Below are 22,475 nucleotides of genomic sequence, written 5' to 3' on the forward strand. Positions count from 1 at the left end.
AGCTAAGTGCTTAAGGCTTTCCTTATCTTGCTAAATTAAGCCAGTCCTTGCCAGCTGCCAACAAGGGGAAGTGGGAACACGCAAGAATACTGCAGGAACTCCTTCTCCAGCACAGCAGTGTGCACATGCTTCCACTTCCTGGCCTGACTGTGCTTGGCCCTCCCTCCCTTCTCCCTCCCGTCATCTAGGAGGGATTTGCACCTGGCTTAGCTCAAGTCTGAATTAATTTGCAAGACAGGGAAGTCAAAGTGGTTTTTCTCCATCAGAAGCCAGGGCTATGGATGGACACAAAGTAAAGCTGTGCAGCAGATGATGCTTAGCAATGAAAATACTTTTCCTCTGGGCTCATTCCTGTATCTGGCAGAAAAACATAGCAAAGACATTTGCCGGTGTAGCAGTGCCAGACAACGCTCTCTTCAAACAGAAGTAGCCCTCTTCAGCAAGGAGCACATCCCAGTTTACAGCCCAAGGTGAAAGCCCAGCAGATCCACTGCCCTCACTCACCCTTTGCCCAGCACAACAACCCTGTGAAGTTCAGGGCTGGGCTCGTGGGCTCCCACCCCTCTGGAGCAGGGTGACATCACCTCGCTGCGTTTGCACTGCACCCACCACAAGTGCTGCAATTCCCAACCAGACCCATCGGTGCAACTGGACACAGACAAAACCAGGGATGTTCGAGACAATCAAACAGCAGATGCAGCAGAAATGAATTAATTTACATTTGAACAAAAGCAAAAGCCAGTGGGAGGTTAAAGACAACAAGCTTTGAAGACAGAGCTGAAGTGAGAAATGGTACATTTTCACTGCATATCGTGGATCTGAGAAATGACTCGAGCCATCTGAGATGTAAACAGTTACTGCCAAGGAGTTTATCTTACTATCTAGGCTGTGACTCTTCAGGGCTAGCTTTATAATTCTCCTTAATACACACATCATGGAGACTTCTGCAGCATCTAGGAACTTACCATCTATCTGACTGACTGAACACTTCTGTACTTTCTCTTATACAGACAAGTGCTGAAGCTTTATTTGTGCAAAGACTGCTTTTTGTCTATAGGGACAGGCTGATAATGACAGCCAGAGAAATGCTAACAGAACAAACTTTATTAGCAACTTGGACTATTTGAAAAAGGGGTCTTCACAAATTAAAGCTGTAGATGAGTTTAGCCACCCTAAAATGTGGTATCCAGTATTACACAGCCACAACAGGGACAATGGAACTATCAAATACATTCTAGCTGTTCTTTTTATGGCATTGATTTTTTTTTGATACATTCAAAGCGTTATTGCATCAGAAAACATATCATGCATCTTTATTTTTCCAGACAAATTCACCTGTATTTGTCGTTTCTAGCTACACCTCAAAGGTGCCCCAAATCTACCGTTTCATGGTTTTAGTTGCATGCTTTGCCTATATGCATGCTGAAATAATAAATATTAAATACAGGAAAGAACATAAGAGAACCAAACTGACATTAGGAATAGTCTACGGCAGCTCTGTTATGTTCTGCCAGTTAAAGAACTTTGCAAAAGATTGAGGTAACAACAGTGGCCACACCACTCAGCTGAGAATCGCTCAAAATTCATGGAAATTTTCAGAAATTCAAGTACACAAACACCAGCTGCAACTTGTCAGAAATGCCAGAGAAATTAGGTTGGCTGCATTTTATTAGTCTATTAGCTGGCGCTCACACAGCTCCTTGTAAATCCTTTTTCTCACTCGGGGCATATCTTCCTGGGAGAACTGAAAAGGCTGGTCTAAGGCGAGGCACTTGCAGTACTGGGGAAAAGGAAAAGCTTGGTTGAAAAAAAGGACATTTACTACATGAACAATACAGGCCACTGATTTTTGCATAGGAATACTCTTACCTGGAGCACAAAAACCCCACAGTCACTGTCATTTTTCTGTTGTGGAATGCACTGAAAGGAAAAGAAACAACCAGAGACACATCAGATCTTTATCCCTTTAATTAGTTAGATCCTTTCATTCTCTAACTCCTGCCTAACGTCCAAAAGCAGATTCAGCATAAGGATCAGTTGTCTCATGCTCAGAGACAGCTGTTCTGCAGCACCAGAGACTGGAGCTGTAATTACTTGTTCTCATCCCAAACTCTGCAAGGTGACACTCAACACCTTGTTAGAATAACACCTAATATTTAGAAAAATATATAGTGTAGGACAGAAAATAAATTACAGTCTTTCTTTCAAGTTTATTTTCTTTTAGTGACCTACACAGAACAGCTTCTCAATTAGTTTAAATAAATGTTTGTACAGTATTATCTACTTTACACAGGACAAAACTATATCAGCAAAGTCACACAGGCCTGGAGGAAGATTACTCTCAGCGTCCATGCTACCAGAAATGGCTTTCCTCCCCCAGCCACACCAAAGGGTTTCAGAGAACATGACAAATGGTTCATCACTAGGCAACAGGACTGAGCAAGGCAGTCTCAAATGATAACTTTCAACCTTCATTATTTCCTCAAACACGCTCAATTTTGATATGCAGAGCTAAAAAGTCCCAATCACTAGCGCTATTATGTCTCTGGCACTTGAAAAGGCAAAGTAATTGTTTTTTCTCAACTCCCAGATCTTCTGCCTCACAGAATGCAGGAGGATGAACTGACTGCACAGGTTGTGCATGAGTGCAGAGAAGAATCATTTTATCATTGTATCAGCATCTAAAAATAAATCTGTGCAAGGAGGGAGCTGTTGGAAGTATGTCTAGTGTGCAATGACCTGTTTTATATCTTTGGAGCCATTATGGGATGGCTACGCAAATTACATATTCCCTCATTTACACTACACACAAGTTATTCCCTTTTATTGTCGCCAGACTTTGTTTACTTGCGATCAAACGCAATGTGCCACAAACAGCCCTGGAGACCAAAGCCCTCTACCCATAGCAAACATAAAATATCAGCAGTAGCAACACCAGCCCGTTCCCTCCCTCAGCAAAGCCCATCCATTCAGAACAGCCCTTTCAGGAGAAGGGGGGCAGCTGAGTGTCCAGCTCAGTCAGTCCTTGACCTTGTGTCAATATGGGCACCACGAGCAGGTTTTTCTGTGCACACATTTAATTGTTCAGAGAAAGGCTCAGATCACCAAGCCACTTGCAGAAAGTGCTAAAGCCCTGATGGGAGGTGAACGACCAACAGAGCTGGAATCACCATGCGTAACTACCCGCATCTCTCCCAGCACCCTCCATGTGGGCAGCATAAACCCATTTAGTACTTGTACAAATATATGAATTTAGAAACGGCTCCATGAAATCTCCCACAAAGTCAGACCCCAGGGCTCAAAGTGCTGTCATTTACCTTTGTCACAGCAGTCTGCCAACCCTGAAGGAACTCGGGGCGATTCTTCTCTTTTGCTTCAGTCAGCAAATACTTTCGAATGTTCTTTAAAGAAGAAAGAAAAAAACCAACATTATTCACCCACTAAAGAACAGGAGAGAAACACTGACTGCTTGGTTGGCATCCTTTTGACAATGAGGACAAATTTCAGGTGAGCATTCGGAGCTAAAATTTAGACGTAAAGAAATGAACTCTGCTGGGTACTGTGCCTTCTACCATCAAGGCTCATTTTAGTCTATCAAGGGGAGCTCTAACATCCCCCAGCTTCACTGTACACTGCTCTGCTTCGTACCAGACTAGCTGTGGCACCCAGGCACAAGGTCAGAGTGCACCCACACATGCACAGAAAAACAGAGCAGCCTGGCATGTGCTCTTTCCTGGCTTACTGGCTGACACCAAGGCCCTTACGTTCAATAGGGCCGCATTTTCCTGCTGGAATCTCAACACAAAATGCTCGAGATCTGCAGCTAATCAACAAAGCTCCAGGGAGAGTTTTAGTGACATACAGGAAAAAAAATAGGCTGACACAAGCGAAGAGAAGGAAGCAAGATAAATGAGACTACGGTCTCGGGTTAAGCAAATCCTACTTCTCTGTAAACAGGCTGGGAATTTACAGCACAATTTAAACACTGGCAGCACACAAATATTCACCTTAGTGTGTGGATCACAGTGAATTTTGGGGTATTGCTCCCCTCCTACCCCTAGAACAGGCAGAAATAAAATTTCCTTATGTCTGTGAGACATTCAGGTGCAAATGCTTTGCCTGGAATGGGATGGGAGAGATCAGGTTGCAAGGCTACAGGAAAAACCGTAGGGCTGCCGAGAGGGATGGCTGGTTCATGCTGCACGTTCACAAGCTAGAGAGCATGAGATCTCTTGCTCCCAGGACAAACATTAGCTTCATCCTTAGCAAATGCCAGCAGGTACACTATCTTCATTCAGAAGTCCTAGCTGGGAACTCTCCTGGGTACAATAATTACTACTCTTCTGTAAGCCAACGACTACACACAGTTAAAAGTAGAGGGCTGCTGCATCAAGCAAGCAATTAAGTTGACAAAATTAGCTTTTGTAAGAGGGTCATTACAATTTGCTAAGCCCAGCAAAAATTTCCTGGCTGTTCTTTATCAGGAAGACTGATAATTTAACTCCAGTGTTCAGGTTGTAGCCCTGAAAGGTTGCTGGGTTCTAACTAGAGGCAAACACCCCGTTTCAATGCATGACAAGGAAAAAGGCAACACACTGTAAATAGCACAGTAACACATAAACCCCACTGGGCAACACTACAGCATCTCCAGTCCTGTGCTCTCACCCAGGCAACCTACCCCCTAAAGGACCACAATTTATCATTTATCCTAAATACAAGCCCCTTAACAGATGAAAGAAGTGCCCTCACTCTCCTTGGGGTTCTTCTGCTTCCCCATGGCACTGGGCTTTGAGCTCCTGCTTTTTGTGGGAGTGCCAAGTCAGTGTCACCAAGGCTGTGCTGATTACATGGTGAGGCTAATTGGGCAATAGGCAGTCTGACCTCAGCTCCCAGCTCTGATGTGACCCTCGAGCTCTGTGCTTCAGACTCCTCAGCAGGACAGGCTGATTCTCATTTCATACACAGCAAGCCAATGACAGACATACCACATTTAAACAGAACAAAGGGGGAGTGTTTTGTTTAAGAAAACAGTTCAGACTTTGCAGACACAGCTGTCACTCTTACCTCTACACAAAACTTAAAATGAATGCCTTGGGAATCATAAAATGAAATAATTCGACTGGGGATGTTCACAGTAATGAGGGACCAGTGGACTTCCAGGTGAATAGGAATTAACAAGAGAGTCTTCTTAAACAAGTCCACCTGGCAAAAAGAACACATATATTACAGAGAGTTCCACAGGCAGAATACAGCATAGCCAGAGATTAATTGTACCCAAGTTTTCTTTCCTTTCTCCATAACTGAAATCTTCTTTTGCCCCCTCCACTCTTTCACCACACTCTTCATGGTTACCTAATACACAACTTATTAGCAAGCACAAAAATGCAGTTGCAGCCCAGAAAGTGGCTGAGAAACCTTGTACAGTATCAGAATTAATCACTACTGTATTTATGACAAAATCCTGCTCATGCTGCACTGCAACATCTGTGTTGAAGTGGGATTTCTTAGGTAATAATGGCAATACAATTGAGCTTCAGTTTAGGTTAGCTCTTCATCTCTTTAGTAATGACACTTGTCCAGTGTGAACACCACTCATTTCTATCAGAGCTGGTGACAGATTTTGGGGCTGTTGATGAGAAGCTCAACACAAGGCAGCAATGTGCATTCACAGCCCATTCCCAGCCCAGAAAGCCAACTGCATGCTGGGCTGCATCACAAGCAGTGAGGCCAGCAGGTCAGGGAGGAGATTGTGCCCTTCTACTGCTCTCACAGGAGACCACGCCTGAAGTGCTGTGTCCAGCTCTGAGGCCCCATACGTAAGAAGGAGGTGGACCTGCTGGATCAAGTCCAGATGAAGCCAAAAAAGATGTTCTGGGGTGCCTCTGCTATGAAGACAGACTGGGGGAGTTTGGGCTGTCCAGTCCAGAGAAGAGATGGCTCCATAGAGACTTTATAGCACCTTCTAGTACCTGAAGGACTACAACAAAGCTGGAGATGGACTCTGGACAAGGGCATGGAGTGACAGGACAAGAAGGAATGGCTTTAAACTGACAGAGGACAGGTTTAGATTAGATGCAAGAAAGAAATTCTTCCCTGTGAGGGTGGTGAGACATAGGCGCAGGCTGCCCAGAGAAGCTGTGGCTGCCCCACCTCTGAAATTGTTCAAGGCCGGGCTGAATGGGGCTTGGAGCAACCTGGGATAGTAGGTGTCCCTGCCCATGGCAGAGGGGCAGAACTGGATGATCTGTAAGGTCTCTTCCAACCCAAACCATTCCACGATTCTATGAAAAGGCTGTAATTACAAACACCCCACAAAACCAGCAGGTTTGTAGTTTGACCCCTTCTGCTCTAACACAGGCTCTGAGACTTGCCAGAGGAAAGCAGAGGAGTGCAGGATGCTTTGGTGAACAGAGGAAAGGAGGGCAAGAAGGTAGAGCAGATTCATCCTTTCTCAAAGCTAGCTTTGTAGCAGATGTGCTGTGGTCACAGGCAAGCAAACAAGGGAAAAGGTCTTGAAGTACAGAACAAGTAGATCAGATGCAACACCCCCCGTGTCTGTATGGCAGATGAGCCCTTATGCTTTTGGAAGCCATCCAAGCCAGGGCCTTTCATGATCTTCCTTCTTGCTCCTCTTGAAAGAAGTGTCTAATTACTGGGGTTTTGGTGGCACAGTCCAGAAAATAAGCAAAAATAGAATCCTGAACTAAATGAACTCATCCTGTGGGAAGATTTCTAAGCTTTTTTCCTGTTTTTTTAAGCACTGTGCAATTTGAACAGTACATAATTGCAACACTACTGGCAAGGGCAGGTCTTTTGTAGGAAAGAAAAGTCTATTTCTTGAGTAACAATGGGAAGTCGAAGAGACAAAAAGGTGCGGGCATTCACAGCAGTTATCAGCTGAGCCTGACTCACAACAGTCCTTTGATTGTGACAAGCATCGACCCTGCTCCCACCTGAAGAAACTGCTTCCTGACCGGATTACAGCACATTCACTACACACCAATCCATCACTCGTGGAGAGAAGCACAGGGATGTCAGCCAGCAGCAAGCTGAGACCACAAAGGAAAACTGGAATAAAAGAAACGAACTACATCTTCTGTGATGTCCAGGAACAGCAGAGCCACACGAAACTCAAGGGTTCCTCATGTGGCCCTAGTTGTGGGATTACTGCAGGTGTGCAATCCTGCAGCAGAATAGTAGAAACAGGCAGCCAAAAGTATGTCTTTAGTTACAAACTGATGTACAGGAAGAGTGGTGGCAGCCCAGATTCACTTCACCTCGAGAGCAGAGTCAGCTCTGTGTCGTGACAGTGAATCAGGAGTGCCCATCAGTGTGATGGGTGATCAGAGGGGACAGACACTAACAGGAGCTCTGAAACCACTGCAGCCACAGCCAGCACAAGATATCCTGTATCCCAGGAGAGAAATTTACAAAACGTGATGCTGTACTCTGGTGTGTTTAAAGAGCAGAAACAAATTCCCCCTAATTGCACATTGCAGGATGAAGGAGTCTACAGAATCCTTGCCATAGAAACTGCTTAGTTCTCATTCTTGCTTGAGAGATTCTTTAGGAATTTAAGTGTAAATATCTAAAAATGGTCCTGTTTCATCAGGTTCCTCTCAGCAGCAACAACAATACAGATCCTGCTTCCAGAATCTGCCTTAATTTCGGGGTTTTTACAAAACTTGGGTTGCTGAAGAAAAGGAACGTTTAAAAAATAATATGTGGGAATATTAAGCACCGATATTCCATTTCTCTTTTAAGAGATTTTTAATAAATTATATGAATATATTTTATATTTGGATAATGAGTTCATCTCTAGCATTTCACAGATGTGTGCTATTTAAGTACTTCTGCAGAAAGATCATACATTCAAACATGGCCTTTGATTAGTCTTGCCTCATCTCCCATATTAGAAAGGACAAATGTTCATAGGAAAAAAGAGACAGTATTTCTTTTTTGCGTTAGCTATCCCTGAAAATATCACACCCATGATCTGGTGTGGGTTCTGGAAAGCAAGGTGAATTCTGCTCTTGTCAAGAGAACAACAGTCTGGCTTATTAACCATGGGTCTATTTTTTGCTTTCTAGTATCTGGTATGCGTTACTTGGAGTAACAATTTGATTTTGTCAAAGAATACCAGGTTGAGATAAAAGGAAGAAGCAGAATTAAGTCTGCTCTCCTGTAGATTAGTGTACCTGGCACTGTCAGGAGCAGTAAGAGACATTTCTTGCAGTTAAATTAACAACTTGCATGAACATACACAAAGAGATAACCTCCCACTGAAGATTCAGCCATTCCAAGTACAACATACCCATACTAACTTGAATAGTGCCACATTACTATTTCCATCAAGCCCTTCCCACTTTGTACAGCTCCTTTGCTAACCCATCCTTTGCAAATAACACACTGTAACCCAGCTTCAAGTTAGTGACTGAGCCCAGCCCAGCAGAACCCCAGCACTGATGACACCATGTTAATAAAGGTACCTTTTTAGTCCATCGTTTTACCCCATTATATCCTTTGGTTACGAGCTGTCTATGAAAAAAGCTGTTAAAGAAATGAACCTAAAAAGAAAGAGAGAGAGAGAGGAGCAATGAGCACAGAAATTTTCATGCACAGTCATTCCCCTTCCCCCAGGATAATTTATACAAAACAACTTGTAATGAGGCAATATTTAATGTAGGTTTAGAAACAGAACCCCGGTAGGGACAAACAGAGGCTTTGCCAAGCCTCAACTCTCACTGTTCTTCAGCAAGCTAATAAAATAAGCCTCATTTCCCTATAATATATCATGTGAGCCACTGCAGCATTTATATTTACATTTTTGTATCTCTAGGCATATCGTGTTTAATTTTTTTGTTGGGGATGGACTTGGGAGAAAAACACCAAGACAAGGACTTAGTTTTTGTTGTTCTTTACAGGGACCAAGGAAGAGAACACTGGACTGGAAAAGCAGGGGTTGTAGAGAAGGGAGTAACTTCTGGCTTTAGTTTCTGGAAGCTGAGACTCAGAAAAAGAAAATTGATAAAAACATTTATGAGATTTAGTCCAACAACATTGTCTTTGGCATTCAACTCTTAAGACATGAACAACATTCTGCTATTGAGAAGTATTTTTAAAGATATGACTGATCCATTTGGTAAATGAAAACCGGCATTTATGACCAAAAAAAATGCAGGCTTATGCAAAAAAAAAAAAATTAGCTCCAAGTTCACACTATTATTCCCTGTGCTTCACTTCTTGCAATTATACCAACAGATTAATACAAATAGAAATCTGCAGCATCTGTTTTTAATAATTCTGCTAGTGTAGAGGTGGTAGAAGGCTTGAGCTGTTACTTGAAAAAAAAAAGTTAGAAAAACCAGCATCTGAGAACACAGTCTAATAGCCATTAGCTATGCCAACAGACTTCAAAACCACATTCTGAGGTACCAGCACAAAATCTCCCATGAGGATTTCAATTATGCACTAGGAAGAAAAAGCAGACACAAGCAAACAGATACAATCTCCAATACCCCTAGCTTAGCACACTCAGGAAATAGGGAGAATACTAATGAAGAATCACCATCACCTCCAATCAAAGCACCAACGCTCTTTCTTCAGAGCTTGAAGATTTTAAGAGTTACATTGTGCAAAGCTCATCTAAAAATGGCTTTGTTTGGTTCTTCCTTTGTGGTCTCACCTGAAAACTGTTCTGTCCCTAAACAGATGGGTTTTTATAATTGTCACTGCTGTAAATTTAGTCACAAAATGGCAGGGGGGGGGGTTGTTATCTTGATTACTTTTTTTTGCTTTCTCTCAATTGCCACCAACAGTCAGGCACTGCAGTTGCAAAGCTGTAAGCATTCTGAGGAGGATGCACAAAACAGAGTCCTGCAGAGTCAATACTGCCAAGGAACCAAGCATCTCCACACAAATTCACATTCACCAGGCAGGCAGCTGACACAGCTTGAGCTGTTACAGCCCCCACAGCTATGAGGTGGGCGGGAGGGTGAATGCAAGCAGCACATGTGCATGGTTCAGATGCTAACACTCATGGTCTGTCATCTCAGCAGAAATCCATCTTCATCAGAAATTTCAGCTGAAACACCAGGCTGGTGAGCAAAGGCATGAATACAGCACTTTAGAAGCTGATAAGCTGGAAACAGAAACCTCTAGGGAAGTAAGGAGAGTGGGATGGACCTAAACAGGGCACGTGTCTTCTACAGGTACATCACTGACCAACCACCTGCAGGGCTAATACAGTCAGTTCCTGAAACAGGAGCAACAGCACTGAAAAGGGAAAAGTAGAAAATCTGAGCAGCATATAGCAACAAATTATAATGGAACCACTCAGGCCATCGTTGAGTTGAATCCTGATTCTATACCTGAGGTGTGCAAAGTTTCACCCTCCCCTTTCCATCTCTCATTAGGTACATTTGTGCAATAACAAAACCCCCTCACCTTTTCAGGGACCGCATCCATTACGAGTTCACCATACATGTTAATTATCTGGAAGAGTTAGTAAATAGTTAAATACACACATCACAATTTTTTAAGACCCAAATTCACAAGTGCCCATAAAACACAGGCCCCTACCCACTTAAACCAGCAATATGAAGAGACTTAAGAGCCACATTGTCTGAAGGACTGAGGACAGTCCTGAAGGACAAGCACTCTGCAACTAATAGTGGTCATCCTGGAGGGAGACTGTAACTTGCTGCTTGAAGTCTGCCTCAATCTTAAATGCAGTTTAATTCAATTTAAACCTACTGGTGCATGCCCTGGGCTCTGCAGCCTTCCTGGTTTTTTGGCTGTGGGCCACAGTCTGCTGTTTCACTCTGTCATTCTTGTAATCTGCTCAAGCTCGGGATGGGGAAAGTTACTAAAACCTATACAGTAGCCACTATTTTATCAAAATAGTCCAACACCGTTTGTTCAAAAGGAAACAGTCTAATTGTGACACCTCCCAGCTTCCAGGTTTACTGCACCTGTCACTGTAAAAGCTGTCCACCACTCGTGAAGTGTAAAGGAAGGACAGCCCACCTGTAATGTCAGCAGAAGGTGTACAACTGGTATTCTAATAGAAATGGGCTAAAAAGGGTTAGGGAAGCACATAAACACCAAGCATCTCTGACCTGGTCATTCAGCCAGTTCTGGCCTTCCAGTGTAGCCAAATCATCCATATCTAGCATGTGCTTATTATAGAAGACCCGGAAATTGCAAGTGGAGGTTTTTGGATGTTTTTCCCGATACTTCATGATTTCCCTGGTGATAAAAGGTTTTCTAAAACAGGATTGAAAAGATAGAGAAAAATCAAGTCAAGGTCATGCCAAATGGATTCTGTTCTGCCAGGTGTTAGATGTAGATCATGCAGTAGCAATGCAAGTGATTTTTGTTCTTTACCAGGTGTACAATGTGATAGTGCTACACACCTATGGGAGAAATCTTCATTAAAGACTTCTTTTAATCTTCCCATGACATCTTTTTCACAGAGTGGTACTAAACTGCCATATTTCTTCATAACTTCATCTAGGAATCCTTTAAATGTACCAGAAAAATTAAAGTGCAAACATATAAAAAGCTTCTGAGTTCACCAATCCAATAAAGCTCTCAGTTCTTACAGGTACAAGCAGCAGTCATTCTGCACCCAACCAACATGCAGCACCACACACGGCAAGTACATATTTAAGAAAACATATTTAAGAAAACTAAGCTCAAATTGGCAACATAAAATAAAAGCGGGGGTAGGGGAAGAAGGACAAAAATAAAAATGCATGAATCTGATCACTCAGCTTCACAGGAAAAGATCACCCCCTCTTCTTGCCATACACATAGATATCTACAGCAAACTAATTATACCAGTGCTAGAGAAGAATCCATCCCCTTCCCTGCTTCAATTAGCATTTTAAATCATTTCACTGCAACGTGAAAAGCCATCAGTTCCTGCAACAGGTTCCATTGAAAAGCCAGTATCCTGTCCTTATGGCAGGCAGAATGACTCTCCTCAAATGCAGGCAGCTGGAGCTGGCAGTGTTTGCAGCCTGCTCAGTTCCGCTGCCGCACCACAGTGAACGGAAAAGACGCCAGACAGACTCCCAGCAAGTTTAACTCCTCTACCCTTGTATCCTAAGGATAGCATTTAAGGTGACACAGACAGCCATGTCAGCCTGCCATGGCCCAGGAAAACACTGAGCAACCACACCAGAAAAACATATTAACTTGGAAATAATGAAGAGATGAATGCTGGAAGAATTGAAAAACCTAGGAAATAGACTTTCTTCTTTCTCAAACACAAGACTGGAACACTGGAGATAAAAATTCCACTCAAGCATCCAAAACCATTCTGGGAATGAAAGAGAATGGAGAACAGAATTTCAACACTTGCTAGTAAATAAGAGAAAAAAGACCAAGTTGTCTGAAAATGAATTTTCAGATGCAGCAGAAAACATGTGTTCTGCGTACAGAAAGCTGGTGTGTACAGAAAGCTGGATCTGAGATCAGAGTCCAGGAAAATTGCATTAATCCAAAGTCCAGGACTCTTCTGAGGCTGGGGTGTGATGGCAGAGCATCACTGTGTGCTTACTAAGGCTTTAAGAACATTTCCTGGAAACTTTCAAGATCAGGATAGGAAAAAGCAAGATGAGAGAAACATTGGACAGAAAAAGTGCCAGAACAGCAGTAAGAATAAAAACCAAAGGAGAGCGACCAAGAAAAAACCCAAAACACAATGAGCCGAGAATAGCAGTGAAGATATAACAAGTGTGACAGAAGGAAGGGAGGAAGGATTGAAGAACAAGATCAAACCACAATGAAGCATTCTTCATGGAAAAAGAACCTTCTTGAAACTCTGCTACACTTTTGCCTGATAACTTTTATCCTTTACATCTCAGTACACTGTGACAGGGAAGATGTTTCTCACTCTGGCTTAGAAGTCTAGCTAGACAATCCATGGGGCTTACGAGTGTACCTTATTCTGTTTTAACATGTAAAAATTTTAAAGGTCTTTTATTAATGCACAGAGGAAGGACTGTTCTTGTCATTACAACTAAGAGCAGCAGAGCTCCAGACCTCCAGCACTACTGACCTCACTTGGGCTGGTGTAACTCAAGGAAGAGAATACAAAGTTCAGCCCCGGGGCAAAATCAGACACCCATCATGAACAGGATTTACCATGATACCTAATAGCACCTCTGAATGCACTAAGCATTGCAACCCATTAACGTCGAGTTCAGCTGCTGCAGAGAAATTCAAAACCCAAGAGCAGCCCTAACACTTGCACCTCCTTCATGTTTCTACCCCAGGAAGTCTTGCTGGGTCAGCGCTATCTTTTAGGGTGCAGTTAATTATTAACAACACTCCTAAACACACAAGAATTCCTACAATTAAAATTCTTCTTTACAGCTTTTCAGCTGAGAAAACTCAGAAGTACTATACTATCAGACCACAAAACTTTAACCTTTGCCACCCTGATACAACCTTGGCTCTTGCGTGTTGTAGAAGGACTACATCTCTTTTTCTGATGGACAAACTTTAAAACTCCATTGCAGAAGTGATCTCTTCACTGTGTTACCAGAGTTTCTCTCAGTTTCTCACACAGCAACTGGTCCTTGCTGGATCACATAAAGCCAGTCACAGAGGTACACATCCCACACTAACTTACAGATATGGATGTGGAGAGCTAACTCCTCTCTTGAGGTTCACTGCCTCCTTCTCCACATTTTGCTTTAGAGAAATCAATTGCAAAATTGAAGGACAAATCAGAGCACGTTAAACTTCAAACAATTCCTTTAACACTTACTGACACCAGCTTAGAGTTTATGGGACTCTAAAAAGCCAATTTCTCCAAAGGAAGATATCAGAACATCTCTGAAGTTACACTGATGGTACAAGATGGCACAATGTGTTAGCTCACTGCTCCTTACTCTGTGTGTAAAAAGCTGCTACACATAAATAAGACACCAATTACTATTTTTATCATGCTTCTCTTTAGAGAGAGACTATCGAATACTGCATGCTCAGCATAGCACAAAAAAACCCCAAAGACTTTTTGCTGAACCTTTGCTAAGACCAGTCTTTCAAAAAAATATTGTCTCATAGGATTCATCAAGCTTAGTCTATGAACAACTGGAGAGAAAACTAAGGGACAATGAACAGTATTTAGCTACTAAAACCTAAGTTTAAGTGATTAAGTGAGCAAGAGAAGAGAGTATAAGGGTAGAAGGAAGCATTAGAATTCCTAGGATTTTCAAAGACCAAATTAAGAATAACAATTGTCAACCAGTTAAAAACCTGGACCTTTTGATTCCACAAAAGACATTTAAAATTTCTATCAACAATTTCCTGCAGATTCCAATTAAACTACATTGTATTCTCGAAAACAAAATAATCTTAAAATAGCTTGTCAGATAAACATTCATTTGTCCCTCCTTCACGCAGCTCTTCTCTCTGCAGCCTCATTTAATCAAATGTTATGCTAAGTGACCTTTACAATTCAGAGTAAGAAACCATTTTTATAGAGGAATTAACACAATATGTAAACTCCACAATACATGCAGCAGTTTTCAGGAACTCCTGGATGCCCTAAGATATTTAAAAGGTATACCACAAAGCCACGTTGCCAACTGCTCATCAGCCACCCGGGAAGTTTTCTGACTGTTCCTTTTGCCTCCCTTCCGAGCTCCTGATTTCAGTCCTGTGCTTTCTGGTGAAGGCTCCTCCAGAGGACTTTTACAGTAAGGGTGATCTAGTAATTTTGAACTAAAAATGTCCAAGTTTAAGGAGCCTTCTACTTCCATCTGGCTAGAGCTGTCCTCATTCTGTGTCAGCTCCATGGATAAAGGTCCATTTGCAAAATTAGCACTGACATCAGAATCCTGCAAGGAGGATTGCAACAGTGTCATTCCATCTACACCCACAACCTCCTTGGATTCTGCACCACCTTGATCTGAAACAGCGATTTCTTTTCCTGTCACAGAGACGACAATGTCAGAGCAATGATCCTCTGCAAGGGCCCCGTTGGTCTCCACCTGGTGCAAGGTTTCTGCCTGTGGAGAAGCTCTAACATGCAGTTCTGTTGGGACAGCATCCACACTGCCACCATGCCCTCCGGATTCTGGATCCTCAGAACACAGCTCAGTGGACACATCCTGCGCGTGGCAGACCTCAGGTGCACATATCTCATTCTCCGCTCCTAAAGATTTGGGTGTATTATTGTTCATATCTGATAAGCTGTACCGCTTCCAAAGACGCTTACTTTTAGATTTCCAGGAGGAAAACAAATTACACAATCCACCTTCAAAATCCCGCTGAAGCGTTTCCTGATGGTCCCTTGTAATTTTCTGCACCCACCTTCTCTTGATTTTTCTTAATTTGCAAGTCTTGCCTCTTGCTCGAAGTTTCGGGAATTTTATGATTCTATACCGAAACCTAACCATAGAAAGTTTCTTATGCATCATAAATAAAAATCTCTTTTTTACAGTATGATGGTTAAATCTGGACCTCTTTAGAGCTGTCAAGGGGCCACAAGTTCCATTCCACTCCCTTTGCAACAGCATTTCCTTTTATAGTTGTTTAAAACTACCAGGACTGTGTTGCCCTCATCATTATTGCTCTCCTCTACGCTATATACAAAACCACCTTTCTTTACAGGTAAGGCAGCACCTTCCAGCGAGCCACATGAGACATAATGGATATGGCCAGAGATGCTATTGAGAACAGCAACAGTTTCAAATTCTTCATTCAAGGGATCTTCACTCTGAAAGGATTCATTGTTGAGTTTCCTTACTGCTTCTCCAGACGAGCTTTCAGCTTCGTGATAGGGACGGGATCTTTTTGCTCTCAGTAGTTTTGTAAGGAAAGCTGTATAATTCAACAGTGGGTTTTGGACAGGTTTCTGCATTTAGAAGCACACCAGGAGCCCACCTGCTTTAGAGCTCAAGTGTCTTCCTTCTGCACTGCAGTATTCTGTACAGTCTGCTGTGATTTAAACTCACAAATAGCTGGGCACTCTGCCTTTCCTTCTAAGTTAGGAAAATTTGCTTTTTTGAAGCAGTATTTCCCAAGCTTCCCAAAACCAGTGGTCCATCTTCCAGACTGGGCCAACAGCTGACTTCTTTGCCAAAGCAAATGTCTTCTATGGCTTTTCATTTTTCTGCTGCATTATGATCTTCAAAAACAGCTGAAAGAATAAGGGAAATTAATTCAGAGTTATCTGAACCGTAACATAATAGCAAAACACTAAGGCACATTCCTCAGGCCACATGCCTATCTAAAATTCCACGCCTCTTCCATTCACAACCCCACATTCCCGAAGACATTTTCACTTCCACCAAAAGGAAAAGCAAGTAATAGTTGTAATGGTCCGGTGTGTAAACAGGCTTTGTTCATTTACCTTCCCTAGAGGTAGAGCAATAAACAGGTAATTCCCACCCATCCCCTGCTCCCCATATGTAATTCATGAGTCTCTAGCCTGAGGTTAAACCTCTCTCACTGCCTCCGCCTAGGGCGAGCACAGTTAACCAGCTTGCTGCAAAAGGCTTTTGAAAAACAAAACTTTGAAGTCCAAGTTATCAACAAGTGTGTGTAGGTACGCCACACCATCAGCACTGTACAAAGGAGCCCTTACTCTTGCGCAATAAACGTGAGCAGCCTCTGAAAACACTTCACAAGCTCACACAAAGTTTTCCTTTAAAGGAACAGCAAAACACAAACACCCACAGAAATTTTGATTCTCTGACTAGATAAAGAATGACACGGTTTACTCCTGAAGTAATTGCTCTGCATTTACAGCAACACCTCACTCCGTATGACACCACCACTATCAGCTTCTATAATCAGTGTTTTTCTTTGCATTAACAAAGCAGTACCGATGCAGCACAGCAGCTAATCATCTTAAAAACTCCCCACTAAAAAACCTGCATCTCAAAGGGTTCAATAAGGATATATCTGAGACTAGACAAGTATGTAATGCCTGCATAGTAATATCTATTTATCCTGTAATATCTGTTTATCTTCACTACATAGCAAAAAATATTAATTAGAAGTTAGAAAAATCCAGAAAGGAGAAGGCAAAAGCAGCACACACAACATAGGATGCTTCACGCAAATTGCCCCAGCCTCACTACATACATCTCATCCTGCATTTTACAAGTTTGTATTTTTCTTAAGTTCAGAAAAGGACTTTGCCCTGCCCTCTGTCAGAATTATTCTGACTTACAGACTATTATAGCAAGTTTTCCCTTAGCTCTGTCTGTCCTAATCATTACACATAGGCATGTGTAGCTGAAAATAAAGGAGTCTATAAATAAACAAAACATTAACAATTGGACTTTTAAGGAAAGTATGAATGACACCTGGAAAACCAGGTATTCAAAGTCTGCCTTAAGAAGCTCTTCTGCATTTTTCACTCATCTTAGACACAAACAGCAGTTGGGATTTTTCTTGTGTGTGTTTTTTTGTTTTTTGTGAAGAAGTGAGAGGGGAGTGGAAATGCAGAGAGGACAAAGAATATAATTTATCACTTGGGTAAGATATTCTCATCACACAGAGAATTGTCCAGAATTCACTGGACCTACAACATAGAAAGAAACCTGGCTACCTCCACTGATAGAAAGCACAGCTTAACAGTATAAACGCACTGCAACAGGGCCTAGCTCTTTTGTAACCCTCTATTACTCACAACACAACTCAGTTATCAGAAAATTCAGGACATAACATCTCATCACACCAATTTTCTTGTACTTGCTTGTCTAGCACTTCCATATTTCTCTACCCTAGATGCAATTTACCCCTGCTTTTCCGCTACAAACTCTTTATGTGTCTGTCTATTGTGTGCAGCACCTACAAAACATTCCTTGAGTGGCCTCAGTAAACATCAGCCAAACCACAGGCTTGCTAGGACAGCTTATTCCAGACACATTTCATCCAGGTAGAACAAACAAACCCAGGCAAATCTCAACATTCTGAACAGAGCCTCACACACAAGGGGCTTCTGCCAACACGGTGAGTGTTGAGCACTCCAAGAAGAGCACAGCAGATGAAGACAAGGGTTTAATCTTCTCAGGCTCTGCAATAGGTGCCACATACCTGCCACTTTTTAAGAACACTCCTGAACAATTTGGGGTCATCACCTCTCCCCTTGCTCTCTCACAGCCAAGGCCAACAGCCTCCTCAGACACTGCCTCAGACACAGGAAAAGGCTCTGGATTCCTCAAAAATAGGAAATGGCCATGGATTACACAGAGCTGAAATTCCTACAGCTGCCACGGCTCTACCCAGAGGAGACTGAACTCATGGGGAAAAACAATGCATCAGATTCTAGCAAAGGTAAGTCTGGTAACAAAAAGGACCCAAGGCAAACTTGAATGGAGACAAGAATGATGCCACAGTTTCAACGTAATAGCAATTGCAATGGGAATAGATAATTTGCTCATTGGTGTCATGAAATCCCGCTTCTTAAAACTGCAACAAAGGAAGATGTTAGGAAAGCTACTCTACCTACCTGTTTGTCTGCTTAATTTTTAACTTAGACCATTAAAATGCTTTAATTATAACTTACAGGATTAAAAAATATTTCATGTTTGTCTGTGATGTCCACACCAATTTTTCCACATTATACAACTTTTCTGTACAAAAAAAAAGTTTCTCCTTAAAAGTGTAAATAAAGTTTGAGTAAGCCACTTAATCCAAGCAAAGTTTTCTTGCCCTCCCCTCTCCCTTTTCAAACATGATCAGTTTTGAGTCTGAATCCCCTTGAAGTAAAAGCCTCCAAAGAACAGTTAATCCCAGACCTAGGAGCTAAAACAGTTCACTTTTCTAACAGCAGTGTTACTCAGAGTGACAAAAGATAATCCATATGCAAATACTTAATTCAAGATGCTGATTGAAGAACTTACTTTCCACCCGTGCTACAGGAGTATCACTGGGTCTACTTGGCTCCATAAACCAGCAAGACAAAAGGACATCTTAGAAGTGCACTGCTAGAAAAGGAACTGAAGTGGGTAATGTAAAACCAAGAACAAAGCAAGCACTGCCCCAAGTTTAAGAACCTGAAGAGAAAGTGAAATATGTGCCTCATTCATTAACAGAGATGAAAAACCTCTGAACTGAGGAAATTGCACCACTAACAGAGTCGTGTGGCTAGTCAGTGGAGGTAGTCAGGCTTCTATGCTGTGTGACTGCACAGGAATGCTGCCAGTACGAGACCAGCAAACCTCAAAAAGCCCAAGATGTACACGTCCCAAAGACCAAAAGTGAAAGAAATTTACCGTAACTCACCCCTTTAGCTGAGTTTGACATACCATCTCTAAATGGTGAAATATTAAAAGGCAAAGTCTTTTTTGCACTGGACGAAGACAACCCCAGACTGTTACAGCTCTATGTTAATGGCAGATTCTGATTACAGATTTGCTTTAATGAATATGCTTGGGAGCCACTCAGTTTTCAGAATGCTTATCCCAAGAGCTCTGGTTAAGATACAAGCAAACATGACTGTAGCAACTTGACATCAAGCACTGCACACTTGCATGGGAATGGAAGAACATGAGGCCCTCCATCCTTTATGAGTAACAAATTCAGTGCACACACACACACACACTCTGTATTTTCCTTAGATCAATCAGCAGATCACTCAATTTGCAACTTACATGGCTGAAACTTGCATCACCTTCAGTGGAGTACTGTAAAAGATACTTTACATTCATTTTTCACCCATTATAAGCCTCTTAGTTTAACCACTCATTAGTCCTTGGCAGTCCTATTTATTTTTGACACTTTTACAGGCCCCAGGTTTTAACTGAAAAGCACATAAATGGGGAAAGCAATCCCTGCAAATGCTGCTGACAGAATGCTACCAAAGGTTTCTAGCTGACACCTGAACTGTCAGACCACAGAAACCTTTTGTCCACACAAGTGCAGAACAAACCCACAGTACTGCAGAAGAGCTCTCCTTCCTGCTTAGATCAGCACAAGCCATCTAGGGCTGCATCAGGGTGCCCAGTAGGTCAAGAGACACATGGAAATTCTTCTGTTAAAGCCTGTTTCTAAGAGCATCAGTAATGTAAATAAAGTGAACAGCTGTGAGAGCATGGCCTTGTGCAGGCAGGAGTAACTCACACACCACCCTCTCCCGTGGGAGGCAGTTCTTACAACATCCAGAGTTCAGCCTTTCCCAGTGGAGGTCTGGGCAGCTCCCAAGGACAGGAGGCAAGGAGGAAAGAGAAAGCCAGCCTGAGACTATGGTGTGCAGCTGAGATATGCTGGGCAAGAAGATGGCCTCCCTCCTCTAAGCAGGATACAAAATTGGAAAGAGAGGAAGCTGGAGAAGGGTGTCTCTCTTCAAACCACCACGTGGCCAGAGCTAAGCTGATAAGGTCAGGAAGTCTGAAATGACTCAATTAGCACATGCAAAAGCAGACTTACAGCACTGGCAACCATCCTCTCTTCTCTTTCTTTTCGGACCAGCACAGTTCTGTGAACTGTTAAGCAAACAATTTTGTCCCAGAGGTGAAGCAAGCCCTAGGGAAAGGCACTTTGACACAACATAACTCATTAGCACAAGACCATACAGAAATAGCCAAAGTCCGAAGTTAATGACTCAGAGGAACACAGCAGGACATGCAGCTGGTGACCTCATGGTCACACTGCAAAGTTTCAACTCCTACAGTTACCATGTACTCTTCTCTCAACCAGCAGTTCTGGGAACTCACAGTCTCACCTAGCTGGCTACACAACTACTGGATTTATTTCTGGCAAGATGATAGAATTTACTTACACAAACATCCTCCTTTAGGCTAAACCAGATTAATGGAGCTATAAATATTAGATAACAGAACCTTTAAGAGACATACTGTCACAAATCAGAGAAGGAAATTTTCTAGATTAAAGAACCCAAAGATTCTTTTCTATAGGCAAAACGTAAGGATATTAATATTTTTTAATCTTCGGGCTTCAGGTTGATTTTAATGAAATGTTACTCAAGCCTTGTCCCTTCCTTCCTGACTACCTCTGCAAGGGAGAAGCACAGAAGTAGCTGAAACAAAGTCCATCAAATTTTGCTGGCCAAGCTCTGTGAAGGGAACAGAAACTGGTATTTCATCTGAGGACCTTGAATGTGTCTGAGGTCAAGGGTCTTCCTGATGCTTTCTGAGGGCCTTCCTTGAGAAAGAGTGTATTTCTACAAGTATTAAACACATTTTCCTACAGCCTTTAAAAATTACTTCTCTTCTTGTGTTAGCAACATGAAAAGGTAAGATGAGGGTATTACCAAAGGCAATCCATCTCTCTCTCTTCTGAGCTAGAAGTCTGGGCTAGAACAAGTGGAGTATGTAAGTGGTAGAGCACGCTAGTTAAACGCACCCTTTAGCTGAGGAACACATCTCTGCTGTGCCTGTCCCGTGGCTCAGCACTCACAGCTGCTGCTGCTGAGCTCCCTGTCCCTCCCGGCCAGCACAGCTTGGAAGGGCTGAGGGAAGGGAGAGCAAATAGTACTGGAACAAATAAGCACTATGCTTACACTGCAGAGAGACTGGGAGTCTCAGGGAGAAGACAACTTGGAGGCAGACTGAGGTCGAGAGCCCAATGATGGAGAAACAAAGCTCTTGCAACACCTGAAAATTCCCTTCTACAGCTTCCCAACCCCATCAACGCCCCAGCTCTCACAGCACGTAGTCAGGGCAGCCTCCCCGTGCTGCCCAGGGCACGGCGTGCCCGGATTGCCCCCGAATCCCGCAGGCCCGGTCACAGCCCCGCGGCAGCCCCCGGGCAGCGCGGGGCGGGCAGGGCAGGGCAGAGGCCGGAGCGCAGGGAGGGCCGGAAGGCAGCGCGGCCACACGCGGCGCCCCGCGGCCTCCGCCCGCCCGCCCGCGGCCCCGCGCTGACAGCGCCCGGGCCCCGCCGCTCCGCGGCCGCGGGGCCGAGCTCCGGGCGGGCCGGGACCGCCGCCCGCCGCCCCCCGCTCACCTCTGCCCGCGGCGCCGCCCGGCTCAGCCCGGCCGCCGCCTGGGCCGCGCTCCGCCCCCGCCGCTCTCGGGCCGGAGCTGCGCCGGCGCCGCCGCGTCAGCCCTGCGACGGGCGGGGAGCGGCCGGGCGGCACCGCGGGCAGGGCCCGCCCGGGCAGCCGGCGCAGCGCGGCGGGGCCGGGCCCGCGGGGCAGGGGCAGGGCCGGGGCTCGGCCCCACCCGGCGCAGCCGTTCCCGCCCTGCCCGCGGCCTCTGGGCAGCGCTGGCGGCGCTCGCGTGGGGCGGGCGAGCTGCGAAGCCGAAGGTGACACGGGCCCTCCCTGGTGCCCTGCTCCTGCCGGCACCTCGGGCCCGCCGCTGTGCCCGGGAGCGGCCGCGGAAATGAGACACTTAAAAATGCCAACCTGGCTTTTTAAAATAAACCGTTAATTAATATCACGGTCTGTGGAAGTGCTTCTCAAAAACCGATTTTCAAAATAAGAAGCTCAACAACCTGACCTTTTAAAATAAGTCATTAATTAGTATCTCGATATA

General features: G+C 43.8%; 1 protein-coding gene across 1 annotated transcript; it reads right to left on the reverse strand.

Annotated features, from left to right (window-relative positions):
• Nucleotides 1–1,629: 1,629 nt before the first annotated feature.
• Nucleotides 1,630–22,076, reverse strand: SENP5 (SUMO specific peptidase 5). The gene is made up of 10 exons (XM_038145732.1): nt 21,943–22,076; nt 14,588–16,162; nt 11,418–11,523; nt 11,121–11,268; nt 10,447–10,494; nt 8,490–8,567; nt 5,065–5,202; nt 3,318–3,401; nt 1,870–1,920; nt 1,630–1,780 (listed from the first exon to the last, which is right to left on the reverse strand). Exons 2-10 carry the CDS (start codon nt 15,537–15,539, stop codon nt 1,670–1,672), a joined length of 1,716 nt encoding a protein of 571 aa, XP_038001660.1. The 5' UTR covers nt 15,540–16,162; nt 21,943–22,076; the 3' UTR covers nt 1,630–1,669.
• Nucleotides 22,077–22,475: the final 399 nt, after the last annotated feature.

Source organism: Motacilla alba, chromosome 9, assembly GCF_015832195.1.
Source record: "Motacilla alba alba isolate MOTALB_02 chromosome 9, Motacilla_alba_V1.0_pri, whole genome shotgun sequence".
Lineage (NCBI taxonomy): Eukaryota > Metazoa > Chordata > Aves > Passeriformes > Motacillidae > Motacilla > Motacilla alba.

What these genes read in the sequence shown, in the direction of transcription:
- SENP5 (XM_038145732.1), bottom strand. Translation starts at nt 15,539, where the DNA reads ATGCTGTTGCAAAGGGAGTGGAATGGAACTTGTGGCCCCTTGACAGCT. An exon ending in GTTGGCAACGTGGCTTTGTG is followed by an intron (nt 11,524 to 14,587) that starts GTATACCTTTTA and finishes GTACATTTAAAG; the next exon opens with GATTCCTAGATGAAGTTATG. An exon ending in TGGATGCGGTCCCTGAAAAG is followed by an intron (nt 8,568 to 10,446) that starts GTGAGGGGGTTT and finishes CTTTCTTTTTAG; the next exon opens with GTTCATTTCTTTAACAGCTT.